Source organism: Macaca mulatta, chromosome 11 (genome assembly GCF_049350105.2).
Source record: "Macaca mulatta isolate MMU2019108-1 chromosome 11, T2T-MMU8v2.0, whole genome shotgun sequence".
NCBI classification, from domain to species: Eukaryota; Metazoa; Chordata; class Mammalia; order Primates; family Cercopithecidae; genus Macaca; species Macaca mulatta.
The window spans coordinates 33,873,476-33,900,993 of record NC_133416.1 but is presented as its reverse complement, the minus strand read 5'-3'; the positions used below and the strand labels follow the sequence as shown (position 1 = coordinate 33,900,993).

General features: G+C 40.9%; 2 protein-coding genes and 1 pseudogene across 10 annotated transcripts in view; 2 read left to right on the top strand and 1 right to left on the bottom strand.

The window, feature by feature from the left end:
* Nucleotides 1-27,518, bottom strand: part of ETFBKMT (electron transfer flavoprotein subunit beta lysine methyltransferase) — an 88,164-nt gene that overhangs the window by 5,402 nt on the left and 55,244 nt on the right. The window lies entirely within an intron of this gene.
* The window catches only part of AMN1 (antagonist of mitotic exit network 1 homolog), a 58,975-nt gene that overhangs the window by 3,198 nt on the left and 28,259 nt on the right, over nt 1-27,518 (top strand). For 3 of the 7 annotated variants that reach the window (XR_013400948.1, XM_015151399.3, XM_015151394.3), the window contains exons 2-3: nt 16,744-16,876; nt 24,125-24,269. Coding sequence is in view for 4 of the 7 variants with exons in the window: in XM_015151394.3 (XP_015006880.3) it covers nt 16,744-16,876; nt 24,125-24,269 (278 nt within the window). In the remaining 3 variants the exon portion in view is untranslated. Of the gene's footprint in view, nt 1-6,700; nt 6,830-11,341; nt 11,409-16,743; nt 16,877-24,124; nt 24,270-27,518 lie in introns of all 7 variants that reach the window. The other 4 variants (XR_013400950.1, XM_015151398.3, XR_013400949.1 and 1 more) reach the window with 2 other exon arrangements.
* On the top strand, nt 9,180-11,095 carry LOC107000816 (stathmin pseudogene; annotated as a pseudogene). The gene has a single exon (XR_013400951.1). The product of XR_013400951.1 is annotated as a stathmin pseudogene (transcript).

Below are 27,518 nucleotides of genomic sequence, written 5' to 3'. Positions count from 1 at the left end.
ATGGTGCTACTGCACTCCAGCCTGGGCAACAGAGTGAGACTGTCTCTAAATAAATAAATAAAATGAAGAGAGGTCAAGGATTGTAACTAAGATTGGGGATAAAACTTTGTAGATGATAGGAAGCCATGGTTAAGTTTAAGAGAGGGGCTATAGAGAGAAAAAAAGAAAGTCAAGGACAAAATTTTATGTAACACTTAACATTAGAACCAGCCCATGTTGCCAAAACTCTTTTATTTGTTAGATCAAGTCGCCATATGATGAATTGACCAAATAGTAATAGGTTGTTTCTTTTAAGTATAAAATATGGAGCAACTAATATTGTATGGGATATCCGCCCGTCTCCCTAATTGTTTTACAGCTTTTAAAGATTTTAAGTTTTAGCTGACTTCTTTTCATTTTGTCTTGAGAAATGAGACTGCCTGTGCCAACTGTTGGGCCTGAGAATCAACAACACTTATGTCAACATAACTTTCTGCTCTAGGAAATTTTTGCAAATCAGTTTATCTAAATAAACAGCTATCAGGACACACATTTTGATTTTTAGGACAAACAGTATGTTTATCTGTACAGATTGCTCAAGGCTGGCTTCTTGTGTCCATCAGTTTTAAACTACTAAGTCACAAACTTTGCCTAATCCTTACCCATTCGGGGGAGAAACACCCACTTAAACTGGTGGAGTTTGTATCCCAGAACCCTATGTATACTCCTGCCTAACTTTCCCCTGTTGAAATGCTACCCAAACCCTGTCAAGGTGATCTCCATTGCTGTAGTAAATTTGGTGTATGATTTGACGAATTTAATAAATCTGTTTGACCAGCAGGGTTTCTGGATGGGCTTTATGGCCATTTAATAGTCCTCCCAGAATTTTAAAATCTGTTTGATTTGTTTCTGTCCCAACTCCCTGCTATTGCAGCTGGAGGGAACTGGAGCAGAAAGAGGAAACCATTTACTTTGGGAAATACATGGTACAGCCTCTGCACTGCTGAGCTCCAAGAAGAGCATACTAAAGGGCTAAGATGAAAAAGACTGAGAGGAAAAAGGTGGTGGTGGAGGGCAGAGAGCTATGTTGTGGGAAAAAGGTAATATATTGAAATATACCTGAAATCTGCATAAAGCAAAATATAGTAGTCTCTCCTTATCTGCTGTTTTGTTTCAGCAGTTTCAGGTACCATGAAACTGCCAACCATGGTAAAAAATATATATATGTTAAATGGAAAATTCTGGAAAGAAACAATTCATAAATTTTCAATTGTGCACCATTCTGAATAGCAAGATGAAATCTCACACCATCCTGCCCTGTCTGCGAGGATGTGAATTCTGCCTTTGTTCAGTATATCCATGCTGTCCATGCTGTTCATTTAGTAGCCTTCTTGGTTATCAGAGCTATTGTCGCAGGGCTATTGCATTCACATAACCCTGATATTACTTAATAATTGCACCAGAGCACAAGAGTACTGATGTACATGTATTTTTTTATTTTTCCACCCAATCCCTATAGATACTGTTATAACTCTTCTATTTTATTATTGTTGTTGTTCATCTCTTACTGTGCCTAATTTATATATTAAACTTTACCATAGGTATGTATGCATAGTAAATGCAGGGTGTGTATAGGATTTAGGATTCAGTACTATCCATGATTTCAGGTGTCCACTGGGAGTCTTAGAATATATTTCCCATGGATAAGGGGGATCTGCTATATAACAGGAGTGATTGTCAGTCACTTCAAATGCTTTGCTTTTCTCTAATCCTCTACTCAGAGAGGTCACATGCAAGAGGAACAAGAGCATTTTTACAAAGTTTATACGGACTTACCTTATTTCCCCCCTTGACTGGCGTGGGTCACTGTAGGGGTACTTGGTGAGCAGTGTCCTCAACCAAGTGGTAGTTATCTTTATTACCTAGGGCAGGAGTTGGTAAACTTTCTGTGAAGAGCCAGATCGTAATATTTTTAGCTTTGTGGGCTACACATCCTCTGACACAGTTATTCAGCTCTGCCATTGTAGAACACAAGCAGCCACAGACAACACATAAAGAAATGGCAGCAGCCTGAGGATGATAAGTGGTGTGAAATATCTGTTGAATACCTTGACTATCGGCTCATTGTCGAGCAACCTTTGCAGTAAAAGACCTATCATTGTCAGAGTGAAAGTGGTCTTCTTTGGGAGGCCGAGGCGGGTGGATCACGAGGTCAGGAGATCGAGACCATCCTGGCTAACATGGTGAAACCCCGTTTCTACTAAAAATACAAAAAATTAGCCAGGCGTAGTGGCGGGCGCCTGTAGTCCCAGCTCCTTGGGAGGCTGAGGCAGGAGAATGGCGTGAACCCAGGAGGCAGAGCTTTCAGTGAGCTGAGATCGCAGTGATCTGGAAAACCAAAAACATAACACACTTTGATCAGTGTGCCTGGAGTTGGTTGATCGGACTGAAACAATGAAACCATAACCTGAAAAAAATGTCAACAACTGTAACACATTAACAATAGCCCCAGAGGTGGGGTGTGCGTGTGTGTGTGTGTGTGTGTGTGTGTGTGTGTGTGTGTGTGTGTGAGAGAGAAAGGCTGTGTTCCAGTAAAAGTTGATTTCTTTTTTTTTTTTTTTTTGAGATGGGGTCTCACTTTGTTGCCCAGGCTGGAGTGCAGTGGCTCGATCTCAGCTCACTGCAACTTCCGCCTCCCAGGTTCAAGTGATTCTCCTGCCTCAACCTCCCAAGTAGCTGGGATTACAGGCATGCACCACCATGCCTGGCTAACTTTTTGTATTTTTAGTAGAGACAGGCTCTCACCAGCTTGGCCGGCCTGGTCTCGAGCTCCTGAATTCCGGTGATCTGCCCGCTTCAGCCTCCCAAAGTGCTGGGATTACAGGCATGAGCCACCATGCCAGGCATAAAACTTGATTTCTAAAAATCAGCAACTAGCCAGGTTTGTCCCACAAGTCATAGTTTGCTGACCCCTTATCCAGGTTTCAGTACAACAAGAGAATCCAGGTGGCTGAACCAGAATTAAGTTTGAATTTCCTAAGTTCCCTTTTGCCAGACTGCCACCCAGAGAGTATACCAACCAGGCTGGCTTGGAGTCGTTGTTCGGAGAAAGAAAGCTGCATATCATGCCCAGGAATTGTCAGAGTGGAATCCCAGAATTTCAGACTAAGTCTAGCAAACCTTCCCCTTTTCATCCTGATCATTATATAGGAGGTGGCTAAGAGACTATGAACCCTTGTGGGGTACATTTTTTGTGACCAAACTACCTTACTAAGATGCATGGACCAGGAGAGTGTGAAGAAGGTAGAGTCAGAAATTTCTTTCAGTGGATTTTTTAAAAGTCCGTTTTACTTCTTGTTGGAGCCAATAGCCTGAGGATGATAAGGGGCGTGAAATATCCGTTGAATACCTTGACTATTGGCTCATTTTTGAGCAACCTCTGCGCAGTAAAAGACGTATCATTGTCAGAGTGAAAGTGGTCTGGAAAACCAAAAGCATAACACATTTTGATCAGTGTGACTGGAGTTGGTTGAACAGACTGGAACAATGAAACCATAACTCGAAAAAATGTCAACAACTGTAACACATTAACATTAGCCCCGTGTGTGTGTGTGTGTGTGTGTGTGTGTGTGTGTGTGTGTGTCAAAGGCCTGATATAGTCAACTTGCCAGAAGTAAGAGGGACCACACCCCATGCAATATGGCTTACTTCACTGAGACAAAACAGGCTGACTTTTGAAAGGAAGCACAAGACCAGCATGCAATAGTAGTGTCAGACACATGTAATCTTTACTTTGTTCCCAGGCCATGATGGCAGATGTTGCTATGTGCAGTGTGTTGTTGCAGTGTGCAGACTGCTGATCCTGACAGCAGTGGCAGCAGTCTGGATGGTGTATACTTGATTAGCAGTGTCACTACAGTCCATTCCATTGGAGAGTGAGCCACTGCCACAGACATCTGTCTGATTCTCAGCTGTGATTTGTTTTCACAGTTCACAGTCCTAAAGAGGAGTGTCTGTAATCAGCTAGTTTGTTTTCTTCCAAGTGGCAGACCAGGTAACATTGTCAACAGCCCAAGAGTCAGTAAAAATATAATATGCCTTGACCAAGGGGGTGTTGTTTGTTGACTAAGACAGATATTGGCGAACTTCGTAGGCTCCACCCACAGTGTCACTTTAGCCTCTCTTCCCCACTGAGGACTTTACCCAGACCCCATCAGTTGCATTTGGTTGCCTTTTTCCCCTAAGGGATCAGAGACCAAGGAGCTTACTGTGTGCCCAAGTTACGAATTATAGCAACAGCCAACAGGAGACTGCTGTTCACCAACTGAAAGTGTGGGGAATGCAGAATGGCGGGGAGGCTGGCTCACAGGGAATGCTGAGGGCGGTGAGGATGATATTTCCCTCTTGCTGTCCACTCTTGTATTGATGTCACCCCACTATTGATGCCTGAGCATCAGATACCCAGCTTCCTCCCCTGGGTACCTCCCACTGAGCATCCAAGCCCAGAAGTCCTTCTCTTTCTGCCCCAGTGGAAACCACTACATTTTACTCCACAGTCCTTGATAATTTTGGCCACCCATATGCCCAGCACCCCATCAACCTCATCAATCAAATCAGACTGTGACAGGAGCCAGATATATAAGCAGCTGGCTTTGCACTGTTAGGCAAGGCTCTGCATTCACTTTTGTTTTGAGAGACCGCTCACCTGTGGCTCAACCAAATAAACAAGGCTGGTCTCAAACTCCTGGACTCAAGAGATATTCCCACTTTGGCTTACAAAGTGTTGGGATTATAGATGTGAGCCACTACACTTGGCCCACAATTCTGCTACAATTTGACTTCTAAGTATATACTCAATTGAATTGAAACTGGGTACTCAAATACTTGTACATAAATGTTCATAGCAGCATTATTCACATTAGCCAAAAGGTGGGAAAACCCAGACAGATGTCCATCAGTTGATGAATCAATAAACAAAATGTGGTATATTTGCATAGTTGAATGTTATTCAGCTGTAAAAAGGAATGAAATACTGATACATACTACAGTGTGGATGAACCTTGAAAACATGATGTTAATTGGAGGAAGCCAGACACAGAGGCCACATACTGTATAAATCCAGATAAATCAATAGTGACAGGAAGCAAATTGGTAGTTCTGAGGTATTACAAAAAGGAAGAATGGGGATTGACTTTTTTTTTTTGAGACAGAGTTTCACTCTTGTTGTGCAGGCTGGTGTGCAGTGGCACGATCTCAGCTTACTGAAACCTCCTCCTCCATGGTTCAAGTGATTTTCCTGCCTCAGCCTCCCAAGTAGCTGGGATTACAGATGCCCGCCACTGCACCTGGCTAATTTTGTATTTTTAGTAGAGATGGGGTTACACCATGTTGGTCAGGCTGGTCTCGAACTCCTGACCTCAGATGATCCACCCTCCTCAGCCTCCCAAAGTACTGGGATTACAGGTGGGAGCCACCACACCCGGCTGGGACTGACTTCTTTTTTTTTTTTTTTTTTTTTTTTTTTGAGACAGAGTCTCGCTTAGTCGCCCAGGCTGGAGTGCAGTGGCGCGATCTCGGCTCACTGCAAGCTCCGCCTCCCGGGTTCACGCCATTCTCCTGCCTCAGCCTCCTGAGTAGCTGGGACTACAGGCGCCCGCCGCCTCGCCCGGCTAATTTTTTGCATTTTTAGTAGAGACGGGGTTTCACAGTGTTAGCCAGGATGGTCTCGATCTCCTGACCTTGTGATCCGCCCACCTCGGCCTCCCAAAGTGCTGGGATTACAGGCGTGAGCCACCGCGCCCGGCCGGGACTGACTTCTTAATAGAGATAAGTTTTCTTTTGGGCTGGTGAAAATGTTTTAGAACTAGATACAGGTGGTAGTTGCACAACATTGTAAATGTACAAAATGCCACTGAAGTGCACACTATAAAATGATTAATTTCATATTATCTGACCTTTATCTCAACTTTTTAAAAGAAAGAAGTAAAGCAATGTATGTTGACAATGTCAAATGACAACAGACTGGAAAAATTAAATATAGTATATTCACACAATGAAATACATGTATACACACATACATGTATCATCTATATATTATAGCATATATTGAGAACCAAATGAACCGTGGCCACATGCAACCACTTGAATAAATTGCACAAACATAAGGTTCCATTGTATAACTATATTGTAATTCATTCTATTTACTGTGGATGGTAATTTGAGTTGTTTTTAGTTTTCTGTGTTACAAACAGTGCTGCTGTGAGTTTTGTTGTCTACATCTTCTGACTCAAAAGTGCAAGGTTTTCTAGGGTTGATACCTACAACCAGAATTGCTAGATCTTAGGATCTATACATCTTTAGCTTTACTAGATAAGGCCAAACAGTTTTCCAAGATGCTTGTACCAAATTACATGCCTACTCTCAATGTTTGAGAGTTCCTGTTGACTGCCGTCTTGACCAACATTTGATGTTCTCCATACCTTTCTGAAGTCTTTGAAGTCTCTAAAGAGATAAGGAGGCTTGATAAAATGCTACATAAGTTCTTACAATCACTAGATCTACAGTGAGCAATACAAATAACATTTTATGTTACACAACAAATATAATAATTTTATATGTATATAATTGTATATATTTTTACTTACCTAACAAATGTCCAACCTTTTCTCTACATTTTTGGAATTTCTGAAAAATTTGCTTTTCTGATCCTACTGATGCTTAGGAAAGATTTTATATCATTAAAAAGAAATTGGGAGGTCACTTCCAAGATGGCTAAATAGGAACAGCTCCAGTCTACAGCTCCCAGCAGGATCGACGCAGAAGATGGGCAATTTCTGCATTTCCAACTGAGGTATCTGGTTCATCTCACTGGGACTGGTTGAATAGCGGGTGCAGCCCACGGAGGGCAAGTTGAAGCAGGGTGGGGCATCGCCTCACCTGGGTGCAAGAGGTCAGGGGATTTCCCTTTCCTAGCCAAGGGAAGCTGTGAGTGACTGTACCTGGAGGAACGGTACACTGCTGCCCAAATACTGCACTTTTCCCATGTTCTTCCCAATCGGCAGACCAGGAGAGTGCCTCCTGTGCCTGACTCAGCAGGTCCCATGCCCACGGAGCCTTGCTCACTGCTAGCGCAGCAGTTTGAGATCAACCTGGGATATGGGAGATTGGTGCAAGGAGGGGTGTCTGCCATTGCTGAGGCTTGTATAGGCCGTTCTGTGCTCACAGTGTAAACAAAGTGGCAGGGAAGCTCAAACTGGGCGGAGCCCACCACAACTCAGCAAGGCCTACTGCCTCTCTAGATTCCACCTCTGGGGGCAGGGCATATCTGAACAAAAGGCAGCAGACAGCTTCTATAGACTGAAAGGTCCCTGCCTGACAGCTCTAAAGAGAGCAGTGGTTCTCCCAGCACAGCGTTTGAGCTCCGATAACGGACAGACTGCCTCCTCAAGTGGGTCCCTGACCCCCATGTAGCCTGACTGGGAGACACCTCCCAGTAGGGGCCGACAGACAGCTCATACAGGCAGGTGCCCCTCTGGGATGAAGCTTCCAGAGGAAGGACCCGGCAGCAATATTTGCTGTTCTGCAGCCTCCGCTGGTGATACCCAGGCAAACAGGGTCTGCAGTGGACCTCCAGCAAACTCCAACAGACCTGCAACTGAGGGGCCTGTCTGTTAGAAGGAAAACTAACAAACAGAAAAGAATAGCATCAACATCAGCAAAAAGGACATCCACACCAAAACCCCCATCCGTAGGTCACCAACATCAAAGACCAAAGATAGATAAAACCACAAAGATGGGGAGAAACCAGAGCAGAAAGCCTGAAAATTCCAAAAATCAGGACGCCTCTTCTCCAAAGGAACACAACTCCCTGCCAGCAAGGGAACAAAACTGGATGGAGAATGAGTTTGACGAGTTGACAGAAGTAGACTTCAGAAGATCAGTAATAACAAACTTCTCCAAGCTAAAGAAGCATGTTCTAACCCAGTGCAAGGAAGCTAAGAACCTTGATAAAAGGTTACAGGAAGTGCTAACTAGAATAACCAGTTTAGAGAAGAACATAAATGACCTGATGGAGCTGAAAAACACAGCATGAGAACTTCACGAAGCATATACAATATCAATAGCCAAATTGATCAAGCAGAAGAAAGGATAGCAGAGATTGAAGATCAACTTACTGAAATAAGGTGCGGAGACAAGATTAGAGAAAAAATAATGGAAATGAACAAAGCCTCCAAGAAATATGGGACTATGAAAAGATCAAACCTACAATTGATTGGTGTACCTGAAAGTGATGAAGAGAATGGAGCCACGTTGGAAAACACACTTCAGGATATGATCCAGGAGAACTTCCCCAACCTAGCAAGACAGGCCAGCATTCGAATTCAGGTTGAACAATGAGAATACATGCACACAGGGAGGGGAACATCACACACCAGAGCCTGTCGTGGGGTTGGGGGCAAGGGGAGGGAGAGCATGAGGACAAATACCCAATACATGCAGGGCTTAAAACCTAGATGACAGGTTGATAGGGGCAGCAAGCCACCATGGCACATGTATACCTGTGTATATACCTGAACATTCTGTACATGTATCTCAGAACTTAGAGTAAAATAAAATTAAAAAAAAGTTAACTATAAATCTTAGTTACCAGGAAATCCCAGTTTCTGATACTGCCTCTTGTGAGTTAAATTAGACAGTCTGTAGACAGATTAGAAGGTACCACAGTAGTCTTGAATTAAAACAAGTTTAAAGTAGCTTGACACTAGAGAAGAATTTATTTAATCTTTCTTCATAAAGAATGTGTTCATCCAGGAATACTATTTGACCCAGCAATCCCATTACTGGGTATATCCCAAAGGAATATAAATGCTTCTATTACAATGAATGTTTGTTTATTCCATACATACATTTATTGCAGCACCGTTCACAATAGCAAAGACATGGAACCAACTCAAATGCTCATCAACGATAGACTGGATAAAGAAAATGTGGTACATATACACCATGGAATACTATGCAGCCATAAAAATAAATGAAATCATGTCCTTTGCAGGGACATAGATGAAGCTGGAAGACATCATCCTCAGCAAACTAACACAGGAACAGAAAACCAAACACCGCATGTCATAAGTGGGAGCTGAATGATGAGAACACATGGGCACAGGAAGGGGAACAACACACACCAGGGCCTGTAGTGGTGGGGAGCAAGGGGAGGGATCACATCAGGACAAATAGATAACGCATGTGGGGCTTTAATACCTAGGTGAATATCCCGGAACTTAAAATAAAAATGTAGAAAAAAAAAATCAATTCCTGGTGGTTTGTAAGTCAAAAAGTAAAAGTGAGACAATAAACTTAGTGAATTCTTCTAGAAGAAAACATCAGAGAATATCTTCATGAACTTAGGACAGGGAAAGTTTATAAACAGGACAAAAAAATCACCTGCTGTAATGGAAAATACTGATAAATTTGACTATAAAATGTACTTCTCTTCAGCAAAAGACATGATTAAGAAGGTAGAAAGGCAGTCCACAGAATGGGGGAATATATTTGCAACATATATAACAAACAGAAGGTTCATATCCAGCATATAACAGGAATTCCCATATATCAGTAAGAAACATAGTTAACCCAAAATGAAAGAGGGCAAAATACTTGAGTAGATACTCCACAAAAGAGGATATCCAACCAGACAATAAAAAGATGAATGTGTTCCCATATTAATCAGAGATTGCAATTTAAAGCTACATTGCATTGCTATTATATACTCACTAAAATGACTAAAATTTAAAAGATTAACAATGCCAAGTGTTGGCAAGGATATGGACCACAAGCATGCTCATTCACCAATGGTAGGATTGTGACTGGGTACAACCACTTTGAAAAACTGGCATTAAGCTAAACATATGACTACCCTATGAGCCAGCAGTTCCACTACTAGCTGTATATACTCAGTTGAAACACAGATACGTGTGTACCAAAAGACATGTCTAAGAATATTCATAACAGTAAAGAGTTACAAACAACCCAACTGTATATTCACTGTAGAATAAATTGGTCAAACAACAGAATATTATACATTAGTGAAAATGGACATGAACAACATGAAAATGGAAATGAATAATCCATAGCTACATGCAACAATGCAGATAAATTTTGCAAACATAATGTTAAGCAAAAGAAACCAAGGAAACATGATGGAGCAATACTGAAATCAAACAGAATAGTCTCTAAAGTGAAAAACATGAATACAGATAAAGAGAGACATTACTTAATGATAAAAGGAATATTCCACAAGAAAATATCATGAATTTGCAACTACCACCAGTCTTACACAAAGGAAACCTGTCGTGTAGTTTAGTCAAATTTAGTCACATTAGGAAACTTAACAAACTTAATATACTACTCTTACATTTTATAAATATAGAAAACAGCTCAGAGTGTAGTCAGGTGGCTCCGACCGAGCAGGGTTTTCCTTATCCCAGTGGATTTTGTAGAATACACTGCCAGTCTCTTGTCTTTCATTCATCATGGCTTCTGATATCCAAGTGAAAGCACTAGAGAAGCATGCCTCAGGCCAGGCTTTTGAGCTAATTCTCAGACCCCATCAAAAGAATCCATCCCAAAGTTCCTCATTTCCCCTCCAAAGAAGAAAGATCTTTCCCTGGAGGAAATTCAGAATAAATCAGAAGCTTCAGAAGAAAGACACAAGCCTTGTGAAGCTGAGGTCTTGAAGCAGCTTGCTGAAAAATGAGAGCAGGAGAAAGAAGTGCTTCAGAAATCAGTAGAAGAACAGCTTCATTAAAACAGCAGAAGAGAAACTGACCCACAAAATGGAAGCTAACAAAAAGAACAGGAAGGCGCAAATGACTAACACACTGGAGTGTTTGCAGAGAAAGATAAGCACATTGAAGAAATGCGGAAGAGCAAAGAATCCAGAGATCCTGGTGATGAGGCTGAAGCTGAGTAATTTGTTCTGAGAACTGACTTTCTTCCCGCTTGTCTTCCTAAATATCCATACTACACTGGCCAGGGTCATTTTATTTTTTGCTCCTGACAAATATTCTAGAAGCTGATATAGGGCTAGATAGGTAGATCCAGACTGTGCGATGTTGTTTTAGGAGCTAAAGGGAAGAAACTGGAAGAGTTTTACTCTTTTTCTAAAATGTTGGTCTTTCTAACATAGCTATTTTTCTTGTTGCATCTTTACTACTTCAGTACCCTTGGTGTACTGGGTTAATGGCTAGTACTGTACTGGCTTTGTGAAACATATTTGTGAAAAGAGTATGTAGTGGCTTCTTTGAATGTTTGATACTGAATATTTGTTCATTTTTTAATCCCAATTCTGTCCTAATTTTACCAGATGCTACTGGACTTGAATGGTTAATAAAATTGCACAATGTTGGTGGCAGTGACTTCTTTCTACTCAGGTAATAAGTTAACAAGATCCTCCTAGTTTATATGTGTTCCAGGTAGAGCTTTTAGGTCAATGGAAATAACCAGCACACACATTACTGCAAAGTCTCTGCTTTTGAGTTTCTTGCTCCAGAGTTGTTTATATTGTCTTCTTCTACAATCATTGCTTTGTTTCACTGCCTGGACTCTGATCAGCTGTTGCTATATTCTTTCAGATGTTTATTTGCAAACAATCTTTTTTGTTCTGTGTTCCTATTTAAAAAGCAGATTAAGGCTGAGCGCAGGGCTCATGCATGTAGCTGTTTGGGAGGCCAAGGCAGGAGGCTCACTTCAGCCCTGGAGTTCAAGACCAGCCTGGGCAATATATTGAGACCCCATCTCTACAAGAAACACAGAAAATTAGCTGATTGTGGTAGTGCATGCCTGTAGTCCCAACTACTTGGGAGGCTGAGGTAAGAGGATCACTTGAGCCTTGGGGGTTGAGGCTGCAGTGAGCTGTGATCATGCCACTGCACTCCAGCCTGGGCAACAGAGTGAGACCTTGTCTCAAGATATATAAATAAAAATTTTAAAGGCAGATTAAAGGCACAAATGGTATTTCTAGAGAACAGTTTAGAGGGAATCTTAAGATCCTAGTTGGAGGTATCTGGTGGTTTGCTTGCTTTATGTTACAGGTGGAGGTGTATTCTAATACTTTCCTGCCATAGAAGCTATAATTTGAGAATTGGATATTTTTTTTGGCCTTTTTTCTTTACCCCTGACTCATAGTACAGCTTTGAGAAAATCATAATATTAAAAAAGCTTTCTGTGCTGCTGTAGCAACTCCTGTGAAATGATTTAAGGGAACTTTATTTATATTTTAAAAACCATTAATTTATTTATAGATATATATAAGTATTAAAAGTATAATTAAATAATGGACAGGAACTATTTTTAAAACTTTATGGTAGTAATTGTCTCTACAAAGAGAGATACATAGAGTAAACCAGGCAAGTATGCAAAAGGGGCTTTAATTTTATCTGAATTTTTTTTTTTCTTTTTTTGAGACAAGGTCTAGCTCTCTCACCCAGGCTGGAGTGCAGTGGCAGAATCACAGCTTACTGCAGCCTTGCCTCCTGGGCTCAATCCTCCCACCTCAGCACCCCCTGACCCCAGGTAGCTGGGACTACAAGTGAACGCCGCTACACCCAGCTAACTTTTGTGTTATTTGTAGAGACAGGGTTTTGCCATGTTGCCCAGGTTGGTCTTGAATTCCTGGGCTCAAGTGAGCCTCCTGCCTCATTCTCCCAAAGTGCTGGGATTATAGACATAAGCCACCATGCTCAACCTTAATCAGAAATGTTTAATGTCTTGAGATATCTGACACAAATATGATAAAAGAGTAACAAAATTCTAGGTTTGGGGTACATAGATGTATATCATCCTGTTTTGTATTTCTGTATTTTTGAAATTTTTTATTATAAAACAACAAGGAAAAACTTGCAGAAGTGAAAGGAAAACTTGATTTTAAATTACAAATATAAACTGGAAATTCCACATATTTAGTAGAAAAATGAGAATATAGTAGAATTAGATAATACTATAAATATATATACATTAAACATATTTATGTGCAAACATATATACATACATGGAGAGAGATACTTATACACACACATATATATATAACAGACAGAGAGAACATTACATCTCTCATGTAGATAATATACATCCTCTGAATATGTAGAGCATGTATTTGGCCACAACAAAGAGCTCCTACAAATTTGTCAAAAAGTAAGAAAATGGTCCTCAAAAAACTAAAAATGGAACTACTGTATGACTCAGCAATTTCACCACTAGGTAAATATCCAAAATAAAATAAATAAATATATAAAGGAGATATCTGCATTCTCATGTTTATTGCAGCACTATTTGTAATAACCAAGATATGGGCCGGGCATGGTGGCTCACGCCTGTAATCCCAGCACTTTGGGAGGCCGAGGCAGGCGGATCACGAGGTCAGGAGTTCGAGACCATCCTGGCCAACATGGTGAAACCCCGTCTCTACTAAGGACACAAAAATTAGCCAGGCATGGTGGCACGTGCCTGTAATCCCAGCTATTCGGGAGGCCGAGGCAGGAGAATCGCTTGAACCTGGGTAGCAGAGGTTGCAGTGAGCCAAGATCGCACCACTGTACTCCAGCCTGGCAACAGAGCAAGACTCCGTCTTGAAAAATAAAATAAAATAAAATAATAATTAAATCGTAGTAAAATGTGGTAAGCATGCCTCTAGAAGCTGAGGCAGGAGGATCTCTTGAGCCCAGGAGGTTAAGGCTGCAGTGAGCTGTGATTGCACCATTGCACCCCAACCTAGGAAACAGAGCAAGACCCTGTCTCAGGAGAGAGGGAGGGAGGGAGGAGAGAGGGAGGAAGGAAGGGAGGGAGGGAGGGAAGGAGGGAGGGAGAAAATGAATGAATTCTGTCATATGCAGCAACATGGGTAGAATTGGAGGTCATTTTTTTAAGTAAGCCAGACACAGAAAGACAAATGTCACATGTTCTCATTCATGTATGGGAGCTAAAAAAAAAGTGGATATCATGAAGATAGAGAGTAGATGGGTGGCTAACAGAGGTTGGGAAGGGTAGGAGATGGGGGCATAGAGAGAGGTTGATTAATGGGTATAAATACACAGATAAAATAAATAGTAGTGTTCAATAGATCAGTAGGGTGACTATAGTTAACAATAATCTATTATACACTTCAAAATGGTTAGAAGAGAATAATTTGAATGTTCCTAGCATAAACAAAAGATAAATATTTAAGATGATGGATAACACAATTACCCTGATTTGATCTTTACACGTTATATGAATGTATCAAATTATCACATGTACCCTGAAAATATGTACATCTATTATGTATCAATTTTTAAAAATAACAAACCAGGCAAAGGATATGTATAGATTGTTTATAGAAAAGCATATCCAGATAGCCAGCAAGCTCATGCAAGGATGTTAAGTTTACTGGTAATTAGAGAAATACAAGTTAAAGTAATAGTGAGACATCATTTTCACCTGTTAGGCCTTCCAACGTTTAAGAGTAGGTGATCTTGAAAACATAGTGCTGAGTGAAAAACTAAACAAATCTATGACAAGTCCCATGTTTATAAATTAGAAATGCATGCATACAACAAACACATTAAAAGAAAATATACACAGCCGGGCGCGGTGGCTCACGCCTGTAATCCCAGCACTTTGGGAGGCCGAGGCGGGCGGATCACAAGGTCAGGAGATCGAGACCACGGTGAAACCCCGTCTCTACTAAAAATACAAAAAATTAGCCGGGCGCGGTTGTGGGCGCCTGTAGTCCCAGCTACTCGGGAGGCTGAGGCAGGAGAATGGCGTGAACCCGGGAGGCGGAGCTTGCAGTGAGCCGAGATCGCGCCACTGCACTCCAGCCTGGGCGACAGAGCGAGACTCCGTCTCAAAAAAAAAAAAAAAAAAAAAAAAAAAAAAGAAAATATACAATGAAAGGATACACATTAAACATGAGAATGGTTTCCTAAGTGGGTGGGGAATGGGAGTGGGAAATGGAGATAACAAAGAAATGGAAAGAATAAATTAAAATAAATTAAATATAAAATAAATAAATAGGGCCAGGCGCAGTGGCTTACGCCTGTAATCCCAAGTCAGGAGTTTGAGACCATCCTGGCCAATATGGTGAAACCCTGTCTCTATTAAAAATACAAAAATTAGCCAGGTGTGGTGTGGCACACCCCTATAGTCCCAGCTGCTTGGGAGGCTAAGGCAGAAGAATTGCTTGAACCCGGGAGGCAGAGGTTGCAGTGAGCCGAGATCATGCCACTGTACTCCAGCCTGGGCAACAGAGCAAGACTCTGTCTCAAAAAGTAAATAAACTAGCCATAATATCTACTGCTGGAAGGATGTAAAGGGAAAGGAGCTTTCTGACACTACTAATAGAAATATGAAATGTTTTCCAGACTTTCTGAAAAATAATCTGACAACATATCCTAGAAATAGTGGTAATGCTTGTCAGCATGCAAGTCACTAAATAGATCATCTGTACCGTGAAGTATGATGTGGCCATTAAAGGAGAATCAGTACTGTGTTTGATACCTTGAAGGGATTTCATAAGATACTGAATGAAAGACGGTGAAGAAAAGTAAGTGCACTGTGGTGCCATTTTAGGAGACAATGACCCCTCCCCCACACAAGCCTTTAAATATGTGTGTGTGTGTGTATGTGTGTGTGTGTGTACAAGAACAGAGAAAAATAAGAAAGAGTATATGCTACATTGGTGTGGAGAGCTAAACTAATGGAGGGGGAAGGACAAGAGAGGAAACTGTGTAGGCAACCAAAAGAGGAAAAAGAAAACATTAAAATTGCGCTAAAAAATTAATCACGGTTATATGATCACATTCACTCATGAATGTAAAATTTTATATATGTGAATTAATAAGATTTATATTTGTTTAAAGTATGAGTTTTTCAGATGGTTGGAATTTCAGTCCACAGATAAAGTATGTTGGTCATAAGATTCTTGGTTGTTGCCTGATAATTCTGCTTTCTGCCTGTACAACCCTGGCACTAAGTTTGATATCTCTGTGATTTGTAATATTTGCTGAATCTTTGTGATTATGGTTCTTTCTCTAGTGATTTCATTGTCCACTACTCAAGAAAAATAGTGAAAACAAGTTTGCTGGATTGACAGATAAAACTTCAATTAGTGGGTCCCAGTATAATGCTTATTTAGGAGTATGTGTCTTAGAAATGAGACACTTAGGAAAAACACTTTTGTTGGTCATTTAAAATGCATTTTGGTAAATGAGGTATGCATAGAAAAAAATTGTAGAGGAAGAGCATTTTGTCCGTAATTTAACACAGACTAGGTTTTTGAAGCTTACAGAGCTAAAGTTGTAAATATAGTATTAATATAAAATGTATACACTTTTTTTTTGAGACAGGATCTTGTTCTGTTGCCCAGGCTGGAGTGCAGTGGCACAATCACAACTCCCTTCTGTCTCGACCTTCTGGGCCCAAGCAATCCTCCCACCTCAGCCTCCCGAGTAGCTGGGACTACAGGCCTACACCACCATGCTCAGCTAATTTTTTTTTTTTTTTGTAGAGACGGTTTCACCATGTTGCTCAGGCTGGTCTCAAACTACTGAGCTCAAGCCATCCTCCTGCCTGGCCCTCCCAAGGTGTTGGGATTACAGGAGTGAGCCACCACACCCAGCCAAAATGTACACACTTTTATGAAAGGGCTAAGTGCTAACAAATAGCATTAAGACAAGTGTTAGGAATCAGTATAGGCCCAGTGTGATTTACTGTATTGTATTTGTATTTCAGATGCCTTTGGTGCTTCATGAAGAATATTTCCAGATATCTCACAGACATTAAGCCTTTGCCTCCCAACATAAAAGACAGACTGATTAAAATAATGAGCATGCAGGGACGGATAACAGATTCAAATATAAGTGAGGTAAGAATATGAATAACTGTAAAGCAAGCATATTATATTTTCTGTTTAGATGTGGTTTTAGATTTTTGGAACAATGGTATATGGTAAGACTGGTCATCGTTTTTAATTTTTTTTTTTTTTTTTTTTTTGATACAGGGTCATGCTCCGTTGCCCAGGCTGGAGTACAGTGGTGCAATCTCAGCTCACTGCAACCTCCGCTGCCTGGACTTAGGTGATCCCTCTTCAGCCTCCTGAGTAGATGGGACTATAGGTGTGCACCACCATGCCTGGCTAATTTTTGCATTTTTTTGTAGAGACAGGGTTTCACCATGTTGCCCAGGCTGGTCTCAAACTCCTGAGCTCAAGTGATCCATCCGCCTTAGCCTCCCAAAGTGCTGGGATTACAGGTGTAAGCCACCACGCCTGGCCTGCACTTTAGAATATTATAAAGTATAAAAGGATTTTTTTTTCCTTCCAGATAACCAAAATGTCCATATGTAATTATCAGGGGAACCCATCCCCAATATTTCAACATAGGTTCTTTCTATTTTCCCTAAGTGTCGACCAGTCTGAGAAATAAAGAGAAAGAGTACAAAGAGAGGAATTTTACAGCTGAGCCACTGGGGGCGACATCACATATCGGTAGGACCGTGATACCCACCTGAGCCGCAAAACCAAGTTTTTATTAAGGATTTCAAAAGGGGAGGAGGTGTACGAACAGGGAGTAGGTCACATATGTTAAGGGGCAAAAAGCAGAGGAAAGGTCACATGCTTCGGAGGAAACAAGGCAAGGACAAAATCAGAACTCCTGATAAGGGTCTATGTTCAGCAGTACACATATTATCTTGATAAACATCTTAACAGAAAACAGGGTTTGAGAGCAGAGAACTGGTCTGACCTCAAATTTACCAGGGCTGGGGTTTCCCAATCCTAGTAAGCCTGAGGGTACTGCAGGAGACCAGAGCATAGCTCAGCCCTTATCTCAACCACATAGGACAGACACTCCCAGAGCGGCCGTTTATAGACCTCCCCCCAGGAATGCAATTCTTCTCCTAGGGTCTTAATATTAATATTCCTTGCTAGGAAAAAGAATTTTAGCGATATCTCTCCTACTTGCACGTCCGTTTATGGGCTCTCTGCAAGAAGAAAACTATGGCTCTTTTTGCCTGACCCCACAGGCAGTCAGACCTTATAGTTGTCCTCCCTGTTCCCTAAAATCGCTGTTATTCTGTTCTTTTTCAAGATGCACTGACTTCATGTTGTTCAAACACATGTTTTACAATCAATTTGTATAGTTAATGCAATCATCTCAGTGGTCCTGAGGTGACGTACATCCTCAGCTCATGAAGATAACAGGATTAAGAGATTAAAATAAAGACAGGTATAAGAAATTATGAAAGTATTATTTGGGAAGTGATAAATGTCCATGAAATCTTCACAATTTATGTTCCTCTGCCATGGCTCCAGCTGGTCCCTCTGTTTGGGGTCCCTGACTTCCTGCAACATGTAATAGTTCCTAAAAAATCTTCTACCATTGTCTCAGTTACTTCTCTTGTGTCAACCAGAGTCATGGAGACTGAAAATCCAAGCAAAAATGTTTATTGGTGGTTTTAGAATTGAATTCAAGGAACACAGATTCCAGAGGCATCTGAAATCATGTCCTAACTGTTTAATTCATATGTCTTAAGAGATATATGAGGTCTTTTAAAGAGAAAGGTGGGAGAGGGTTATCAAACAATTCATTAGTTAGAATAAGGGTTTCTAGGCAGAAATCCTTGATTCAGGGGTTTGGAAAAAGTTCAGTCATCAGCATAGCATAGTCTTTTCACAGGTGGCAGCAATTTCATCTGCAGCATCAGCAAGGACATTCTACAGTCAAGCAGTTGCAGAATGACATTCAGGAACAAAATGGTGTTGCTCTGGCCAGCTCCCATTAGCCTTCCATACACACTTGTCTTCATGGTACCTGTACCCTTGACCTCCATGTTTTCAAAAGGTTTAAAACTTTTTGGTCAAGACTCACAATAAGAAATATATGTTACATTGTGACTCTAGTACACAAACCACACTTAGGTGTAACAATATAATGTGTAGTACATTTTGGTCTTTTTTATTTAATTGTATTCTATTTAGTCTTATTTTATTGAAAAAATATTGATCACAGTCTGCTAAACTGATTTTGTCATCCATTCATGGATAATGACCAGTAGTTAAAAATCACTGTTCTCATCTATACTCTTCTTTTTTCAACTGCTATATTTTCATATTTAATATTTCCGATTCACCTTTTTATGGTTTCCTATTGTTTTATCTTATTAATCTTTTGTTATTTCTTTTAGCGTAATATTATGCTTATTAACATCTTTGGCCTGTTTTAATTCCTCTGCTCCTGATGGAATCAGTAATCTTTGTTTTTCTTTTGAAATAGTGGTGCTCTCTAGGTGTCTTGTTTTGGCCTGTGAGCATATCTCTGTATACTCTCTGGTAGTGGTAAGAGTAAAGGAGGCAAGACCCAAGTCTGTTTCAGCCCTATTGAGCTGACATAGGAAGTGGAGGCCTGGAGAGGGTCTGGAGTGATGAGCTGCAAGGCAGAGAGCCCCAAGCACCAGAAAAAGATAGTTAATCACTCTTCCTTCTGCTAAACAGCCCCTCAGATTAGGGCTTAACCTTCACCCCTGATTTTTAAAGGTTATTAAATAGCAGAGTAGATAATTTCCTTCAATACTACTCCTGTGTTATCTTTTGTATTTTTGCTATTTGTGTTTCAAAAATTGAAAATGATAGTAGTTTCTACACTACTTACATTTAAATATTGTCTTTGGATTTGCAGCCATCACCACTCTGCAGCCATCACCATCTAGTCTGCAGAGACTAGAACTGCCAATTGCTGTTGAGGGTGAGCGGTAACTATCCGGGCTGGTGGGATGGTGGCAAAATAATTTACCAAGACAGTTGTTGGTAAAGAAAGGCAGATTTATTAGATAATATGTGAAAATACATTGCAAGGGAGCAACGGGCAGAACCAGCAAGAGAGGACCCAACTGCCAGGAGACAAAGGCTTGTTGGAGATTTTATAGAATGGAACTTGGGCTGATTGACAGTTCCAAGGTAGCAGGGAGCTAACTTGCATCCTTCTGTCAGCCGAGGTGTTTTTGGTGGTAAGCAGGAAGTTTGTGAGTTATGTACGTTGTCTGTGCAGGAAGGCTATATGTTCTGGACCATAAAGAAAGGCAGACCCATAGCTTATCTGCTTCCTTTTTTTTTCTTTTTTTTTTTTTTTAAGACATAGTCTCGCTCTGTCGCCCAGGTTGGAGTGCAGTGGCGCAATCTCTGCTCACTGCAAGCTCCACCTCCCAGGTTCACGCCATTCTCCTCCCTCAGCCTCCCGAGTAGCTGGGACTGCAGGTGCCCGCCACCCTGCCCGGCTATTTTTTTTTTTTTTTTTGTATTTTCAGTAGAGACGGGGTTTCATTGTGTTAGCCAGGATGATCTCGATCTCCTGACCTTGTGATCCACCCACCTCGGCCTCCCAAAGTGTTGGGATTACAGGCATGAGCCATCGCGCCCAGCCTCTCTTTTTGTTTATATGTTCTGGACCATGAAGAAAGGCAGACCTATAGTTTATTTGTTTTCCCCTGGTCCTGCCAGCCTGACTCCCTTTCCCTAATTAGGACTCCACAATAGCTCTGACTTCACTTCACCTTCTGCCTAAAGCCTGTAATCAAAAGGAAGTGATGATAGCACTCCAGCATGTATTTTTCTGTGGTTTTTGTTTGTTTGTTTTTTGAGACAGGGTCTCACTCTGTCACCCAGGGTAGAGTGCAGTAGCATAATCATGTCTCACCACAGCCTCAACCTCCTGGGCTCAGGTGACCCTCCCACCTCAGCCTCCTGAGTAGCTAGGACTACAGGCACCCGCTCCCACACCCAGCTAATTTTTGTGTTTTTTGTAGAGACAGGGTTTTACCATGTTGCCTAGGCTGGTCTTGAACCTCTGGGCTCAAGCAATCCGCCCACCTTGGCCTCCCAAAGATCTAGGATTATAAGTGTGAGCCACTGTGCCCAGCCTGCATGCTAGAGCATGTGACCAACCCTGTGACTTCACATTGGAATTGCACTTCAACGTGTCTTTAACGTTTCTTCTGCATTAACCTGATATACCTTTATTATAATGATTTATTTTCTTCATGTTAGCTTGCATTTGAACATAGATATCTTAGTAGTGTAGTTTGCTTGGCTCTGTGGAAGTAGAATAATATCTCCGGGTTCTTATTGTTGATGGTTCTGTTAAAGTATGTAATGTTATATGTGACTCGTAGATGAACCATTATGACACTGTGGAAAAATGGTGGTTTTCTTCACTTTTCCACCATCCACATTTCTTTGTGTCCCTTTAGCTTATACATCACTGACAGGTTTTTGTTTGATGGCAATCCTTACTATTTTTTAAACCTAATTTTAGCTGAATTAAAAAGGAGGGGTGAAGAGGGTGAATGAAATAGAAAAATAAGACATGATTTTTCTGGGTACTCTCCCTCTAGACTCCATTCTTAACAAGAGTCCTGCTTATGACATTATTCAAAAAGCCAGATACAGCATCTGTTACAAAGTTACGCACATCTTTGGATGGCTGTTTTTGAAGTATTTTGTAAATCTTTTTGTACTCTCTGGATGCAGAAGGCCTTTTTAAACATGATACCAAAGTTGGAAACCAAGAAAAAAAAGATGGATGGGTTTGATTACTTAAAAATACAGACTTCCTTATGGCAAGAAGGAAAAAAAAAGAAACGAAGTCAAAAACTTGGAAAAATATTTACAATATGTATGAAAATCTAGGGGCTTTTTTATCTTGACAATATAAAGAATCCCTCCAAACCAATAAGAAAAAAACAAAACAACCAAATAAAAAACCAGAAGAATCAGGAACTACTCAGAGGAAAAAATACAAATCTCCAATAACATATCAAAGGATATTTAACCTTACTAGTCATCAAAGTGACAGTTTGCCTTTCAGTTTGGCAGAGACTTGAAAAAAATCCCCAAACCCAATGTTAGCAATAGTGTGGAGAAACTGTCACTTTTATCTCCTGCTAGTGAGAGTGTAAATTGATTTAAAAAAACCTTTTAGAAGGACAGTTTGGCATTAACTATTAAAAATTCTAAAGATTTGCTTATTATTAACTCAACAATTTACTTCCTGTAGAAATCTCAGGGAGATAATAGAAAAGTACACAGGTATATTCATTATAATATAATTTATGATAATAAGCATAGTTATGTATAGCATATATTATAAGCAAGACACCTTTATTTCTCACAACATATCCTGTTATAATAATAAGGCTAGTAAAGCACAGAGAGAAAACTGAGCTTGATCGCAATCATAGGGTTCCAACTTGGACAGTCTGCCTGCAAAGCACATGTTCTTAATCATGGCACAACATTGCCTACCTAAAACCACCTAAATGTTCAGCTCAAGTGTTTGCCAGTGTAGGATGCATTTAATAAGTTATGGTACTTGCAGAAAATGGAATAATATACAACTACAATCTATTGATTTTATAAAAAGTGCTCATCTTACATGTGATCTGATCCTGTTGTTCTTCAAAGGGTTTTTTAAACTCAAAAAACATCAAAATGAATATATACAGCCATAAAACCATGTCCTTTACAGCAGCATGGATACAGCTGGAGGCCATTATCCTAAGTGAATTAATGCAGACACAGAAAACCAAATACCGCATGTTCTCACTTATAAGTGGGAGCTAATCATTGGGTGCACACAGACATAAAGATGGGAAAAATACACACTGGGGACTTCAAAAGGGAGGAAGGAGGAAGGGAAGCAAGGGTTGAAAAACTACCTGTCAAGTACTGTGTTCACTATTTGGGTGATGGGTTCAGTTGAAGCCTAAACTTCAGCATCACACAGTATATCCCTGTAACAAACCTGCATGTGTACCCCCAATCTAACATTTTTTAAAAACTAATATAATTTTATCTCTGGGTATTGGTATTATGGGTAATTTTAGTTATAGAGGTCAAAAGTTTAGGCTTTGGAATTAAAAGGACCTGGGTTCCAATCCCCGCTCTGCTCCTTTGGCTATGTTCTTTATGTTGGCTGCTTAAGCTCTCAGGGTCTTAATTCCCATTGGTAAAATGGCAATGACCAATCCCTTGCAGGGGCGGGGGGCGGGGGGCGAGGGTTGAGAGAGAGAGAGAGAATATTAAATAACATAATGTAGGCCAGGCACTGTGGCTCACGCCTGTAATCCCAGCACTTTGGGAGGCCGAGGTGGGTGGATCACCTGAAGTCAGGAGTTCGAGACCAGCCTGACCAAGATGGAGAAACCCCATCTCTACTAAAAAATACAAAATTAGCCGGGTGTGGTGGTGCATGCCTGTAATCCCAGCTACTGGGAGGCTGAGGCAGGAGAATCGCTTGAACCCAGGAGGCGGAGGTTGCAGTGAGCCGAGATCGTGCCATTGCACTCCAGCCTGGGCAACAAGAGTACAACTCCATCTCAAAAAATAAATAAAATAAAATAAAAAATAACATAATGTATATGACAGTACCTTTCCTGGTAAGCATCTAATAAATAGAAATCATTATTCTTATAATTTATTATAATTTTTCTAAATTGAATGCTTTACAATAATAATACATTATTTTATTTTCAGAAAGGTAAAGCCATTTCTATTTTGGAAAAAAAAGAACAGAAAAATACTCCCAGGAAAGAGCTCAGAATGCTTAGGAATTAATCTATTATTTGTCAACCTCAAGAAAACACCCAGTAATACTGGGGTATTGTATTAGCTCCCAAAAATAATGATACAGAAGGTAAATGTTCTAGATAAGCAATACCAGTGCTCTGTAAGCACTTGGTTTACAAGTGATTAAAGACTCAGACTTCCTAAGCACAGAGGCACATAGGGAGAGTCTCTAATGCTAGCAACTACCAGAAGATTATTACTCACTGCCACATTGGTTAAGCTTCTCAGGTCTACGGATCCTTTCCCTGAATTAGCCATCTCAACAGTACTTTGTGTCCCAAGAAGGACTTTGCCGGCACTGAAAGCTGCACCTCCCGCTGGAAGTAGATGTGGTTTCCCCTGCTTGATGTGTCTGTCTCCACATGGATATGCTTCTGTATTCTTTGCTGTATTTTACATCAGCCACTTGTCTGTTATGACCACCAAAACACTGAATATGGAACATTTATATTTATAGAAAGAAATAATTTTTTCAAAATCACTTATTTGTTACAGATTTTACATCCTGAAGTCCAAACTCTAGACCTACGGAGCTGCGATATATCAGATGCTGCTCTCCTGCACTTGTCTAACTGTAGAAAACTGAAGAAATTAAATTTAAATTCTTCAAAAGGAAACCGAGTTTCTGTAACTTCAGAAGGTATATTTATTAACACTGTGTAGATTACTATTCACTATCTGGTAAAACTGTGGAGTAAGGGAGAAAATACGTCAAAAGAGAGTATGAAGAAGTCAAAGAAATACAAATTATGTTTATCAGTAAAAACATTCAGACTAAGAAAATAATCCAAGTTAGAATTCTTGCTTATAAGCAGTGCTCAAAGTTAAGAAAGACAGTGGGTAAGTCACTACCTTGTATTTTAAACATATTTAAAATAAACATGGGCCAGGCTAGGTGGCTTATGCCAGTAATCCCAGCACTTTTTTAGCTGGGAGGCCGGCAGACTGCTTGAGCCGAGGAGTTTGATATCAGCCCGGCCAGCATGGTGAACTGTCCCCCACCCCCACCTCGTCTCTACAAAAAATACAAAAGTTAGCCAGGCATGGTGGTGCACCCTGTAGTCCCAGCTACTTAGGAGGCTGAGGCAGGAGAATCCCTTGAGCCTGGGAGGTAGAGGTTGCAATGAGCCGAGATTGCATCACTACTCCAGCCTAGGTGACACAGAGACTCTGTCTCAAAGAAATAAAAAATAGGCTGGGCGTGTTGGCTCACGCCTGTAATCACAGCAATTTGGGAGGCTGAGGTGGGCAGATCACGAGGTGAGGTGGAGACCATTCTGGCTAACACAGTGAAACCCCATCTCTACTAAAAAATACAAAAAATTAGCCAGGCATGGTGACATGTGCCTGTAGTCCCAGCTACTTGGTAGGCTGAGGCAGGAGAATTGCTTGAACCTGGGAGGTGGAGGTTGCAGTGAGCCGAGATTATGCCACTGCACTCCAGCCTGGGCAACAGAGCAAGACTCCATCTCAAAAAAAATAAAATTAAAATTAAAACTAAAAAAAAAAAAAGGATACGTATGTCTATATTTTAAATATTTTGCCTGGTATAGTGGAACAAGAAATGACCAGTTCATATTTTGTTAAGGCTTTTTTGATGCCATATTACAAAAGAATTAATCATCAGAGTAAAGTTACCAGGTATTCTCCTATCAGTTTGTGTAATGCATAGTTTTTAATAGCTAGACAAACTGCATTGTTCAGTGTCACTATTACATGAATTAGTAAATCTTTACCTTTTTTCCCCCATAGATCTCTTTTTTTCAATATTTGGTTTGCATTAATATTTATTTTTATTTATTTATTTATTTAAGACAGTGTCTTGCTCTGTCACCCAAGCTGGAATGCAGTGGCACAATCTTGGCTCACTGTAGCCTCAACCTCCCAGGCTCAAGCGATCCTCCCACCTCAGCCTCCCAAGTAGCTGGGACCGCAGGTGTGCACCACCATCCCCTGCTAATTTTTTATTTTTAGTAGAGTCGAGGGCTCACTATGTTGCCCAGGCTTCTCTTTTTTTTTTCAATATAAGAAAGGAGGACTTTTTTGGCCTACTTAGGTTTCTAGAAAATTCTGTGGGTAGTTGAGTATATTTTGCAGTCATCTTGGTTAGCAAGTTAGGATATTCGTAATATTGCAAACAAGCATAAGTTTTAAAATGTTTACATAAATAATAACTCACTAAACAGAACTTCTTCAATAAAACCACATTTCTCTACACTCACACCACACTTCTGACAGCAAATGTGTGGGGTTTTTTCACACCAAACAATTCTCCAACTCTCTGGACACCATCTGGGTGCCCTACAATTTAATTCAATTCTGACACTACCTGGAGTTAGCATCAGATCCCACAAGTTAAGGGCTCAGTCCCACAAGACTATCCCCACTTCAGATGCCAATTGCAAGACCAGGCCTCTGGTACACATGACTGACCAACTATAAATGGAGGGTTTCCATGACCACCTCCATTCGATAATTTGTCAGAATGGCTCACAAAACTCAGGGAATCACTTTTGTTACATTTACCAGTTTATTCTAAAAGATTATAAAGGACACTGATGAACAGCAAGATGAAGAGTACATAAGGTGAGGTCTGGAAGCGCAGGAGCCTCTGTCCCCGTGGACTTGGAATACATTGCCCTCCCAGCATGTGGATGCATTCACCAACACAGAAGCTCATCAAGTCTCCTTGTTCAAGAGGTTTTTTGTTTTTACTTCTTCCTTTTCTTTTCTTTTCTTTTTCTTTCTTTTTTTTTTTTTGAGACAGAGTCTCACTCTATCGTCCAGGCTTGAGTGTAGCCATCTCAGCTCACTGCATCCTCCACCTCTGGGTTCAAGAGATTCTCCTGCCTCAGCCTCTGGAGTAGCTGGGATTACAGGCGTGTAACACCACGCCCAGCTAATTTTTGTATTTTTAGTAGAGACGGGGTTTCACCATGTTGGCCAGGCTGCTCTCAAACTCCTGAGCTCAAGTAATCTGCCCACCTCGGCCTCCCAAAGTGTTGGGATTACAGGCATGAGCCACTGCCCTTGGCCAAGAATTTTTTTTTTCTTTTCTTTTTTTTTTTTTTTGAGAGGGAGTCTTGCTCTGTTGCCCAGGCTGGAGTGCAGTGGTGCAATCTCGGCTCACTGCAACCTCCACCTCCCGGGTTCAAGCGATTCTCCTGTCTCAGCCTCATGAGTAGCTGGGATTACAGGCACGTACCACCATGCCCAGCTAATTTTTGTATTTTTAGTAGGGACAGGGTTTCACCATGTTGATCAGGCTGGTCTTGAACTCCTGACGTTGTGATCTGCCTGCCTCAGCCTCCCAAAGTGCTGGGATTACAGGCGTGAACCACCACATCCATCCCAAGAGTTTTTATAGAGCTTAATCCCCATCCCCTATTCCCTGCTGTCCCTGACCCCCACCTCGCCAAAGGTCTGTGGACTGAGCTGAATATTCTAACCTTCTAATCACTTGATTTTTCTGGAGACAGGCCCCAACCTTAGGCTGTCTAAGGGTCCTGTGCTGTCACCTCATTAGCCTAAACTTAGGTGTGATCAAAAGGGGCTTATTATGACTAACAAAAGGTACTCCTATCACTCAGGAAATTCCAAGGCTTTTTGGAGCTCTATGTCAGGGACTGAGAACAAAGGTCAAATATAGTTCTTATTGTATCACAACTTCCATGCTGGACACTGGTAAATAAAATAACTGGTCTTAAGGAAAAAAAAAAGTTCGTTCTTAAGATATGGAAAACAGTAGGAATGACCTGCTCATGAATTTACCATATTCCCTTCTGTGTGTTTTGCCCACAAAGGTATCCCTTTTTTTTTTTTTTTTTTTTTTTTTTTTGAGACGGAGTCTCGCTCTGTCGCCCAGGCTGGAGTGCAGTGGCCCGATCTC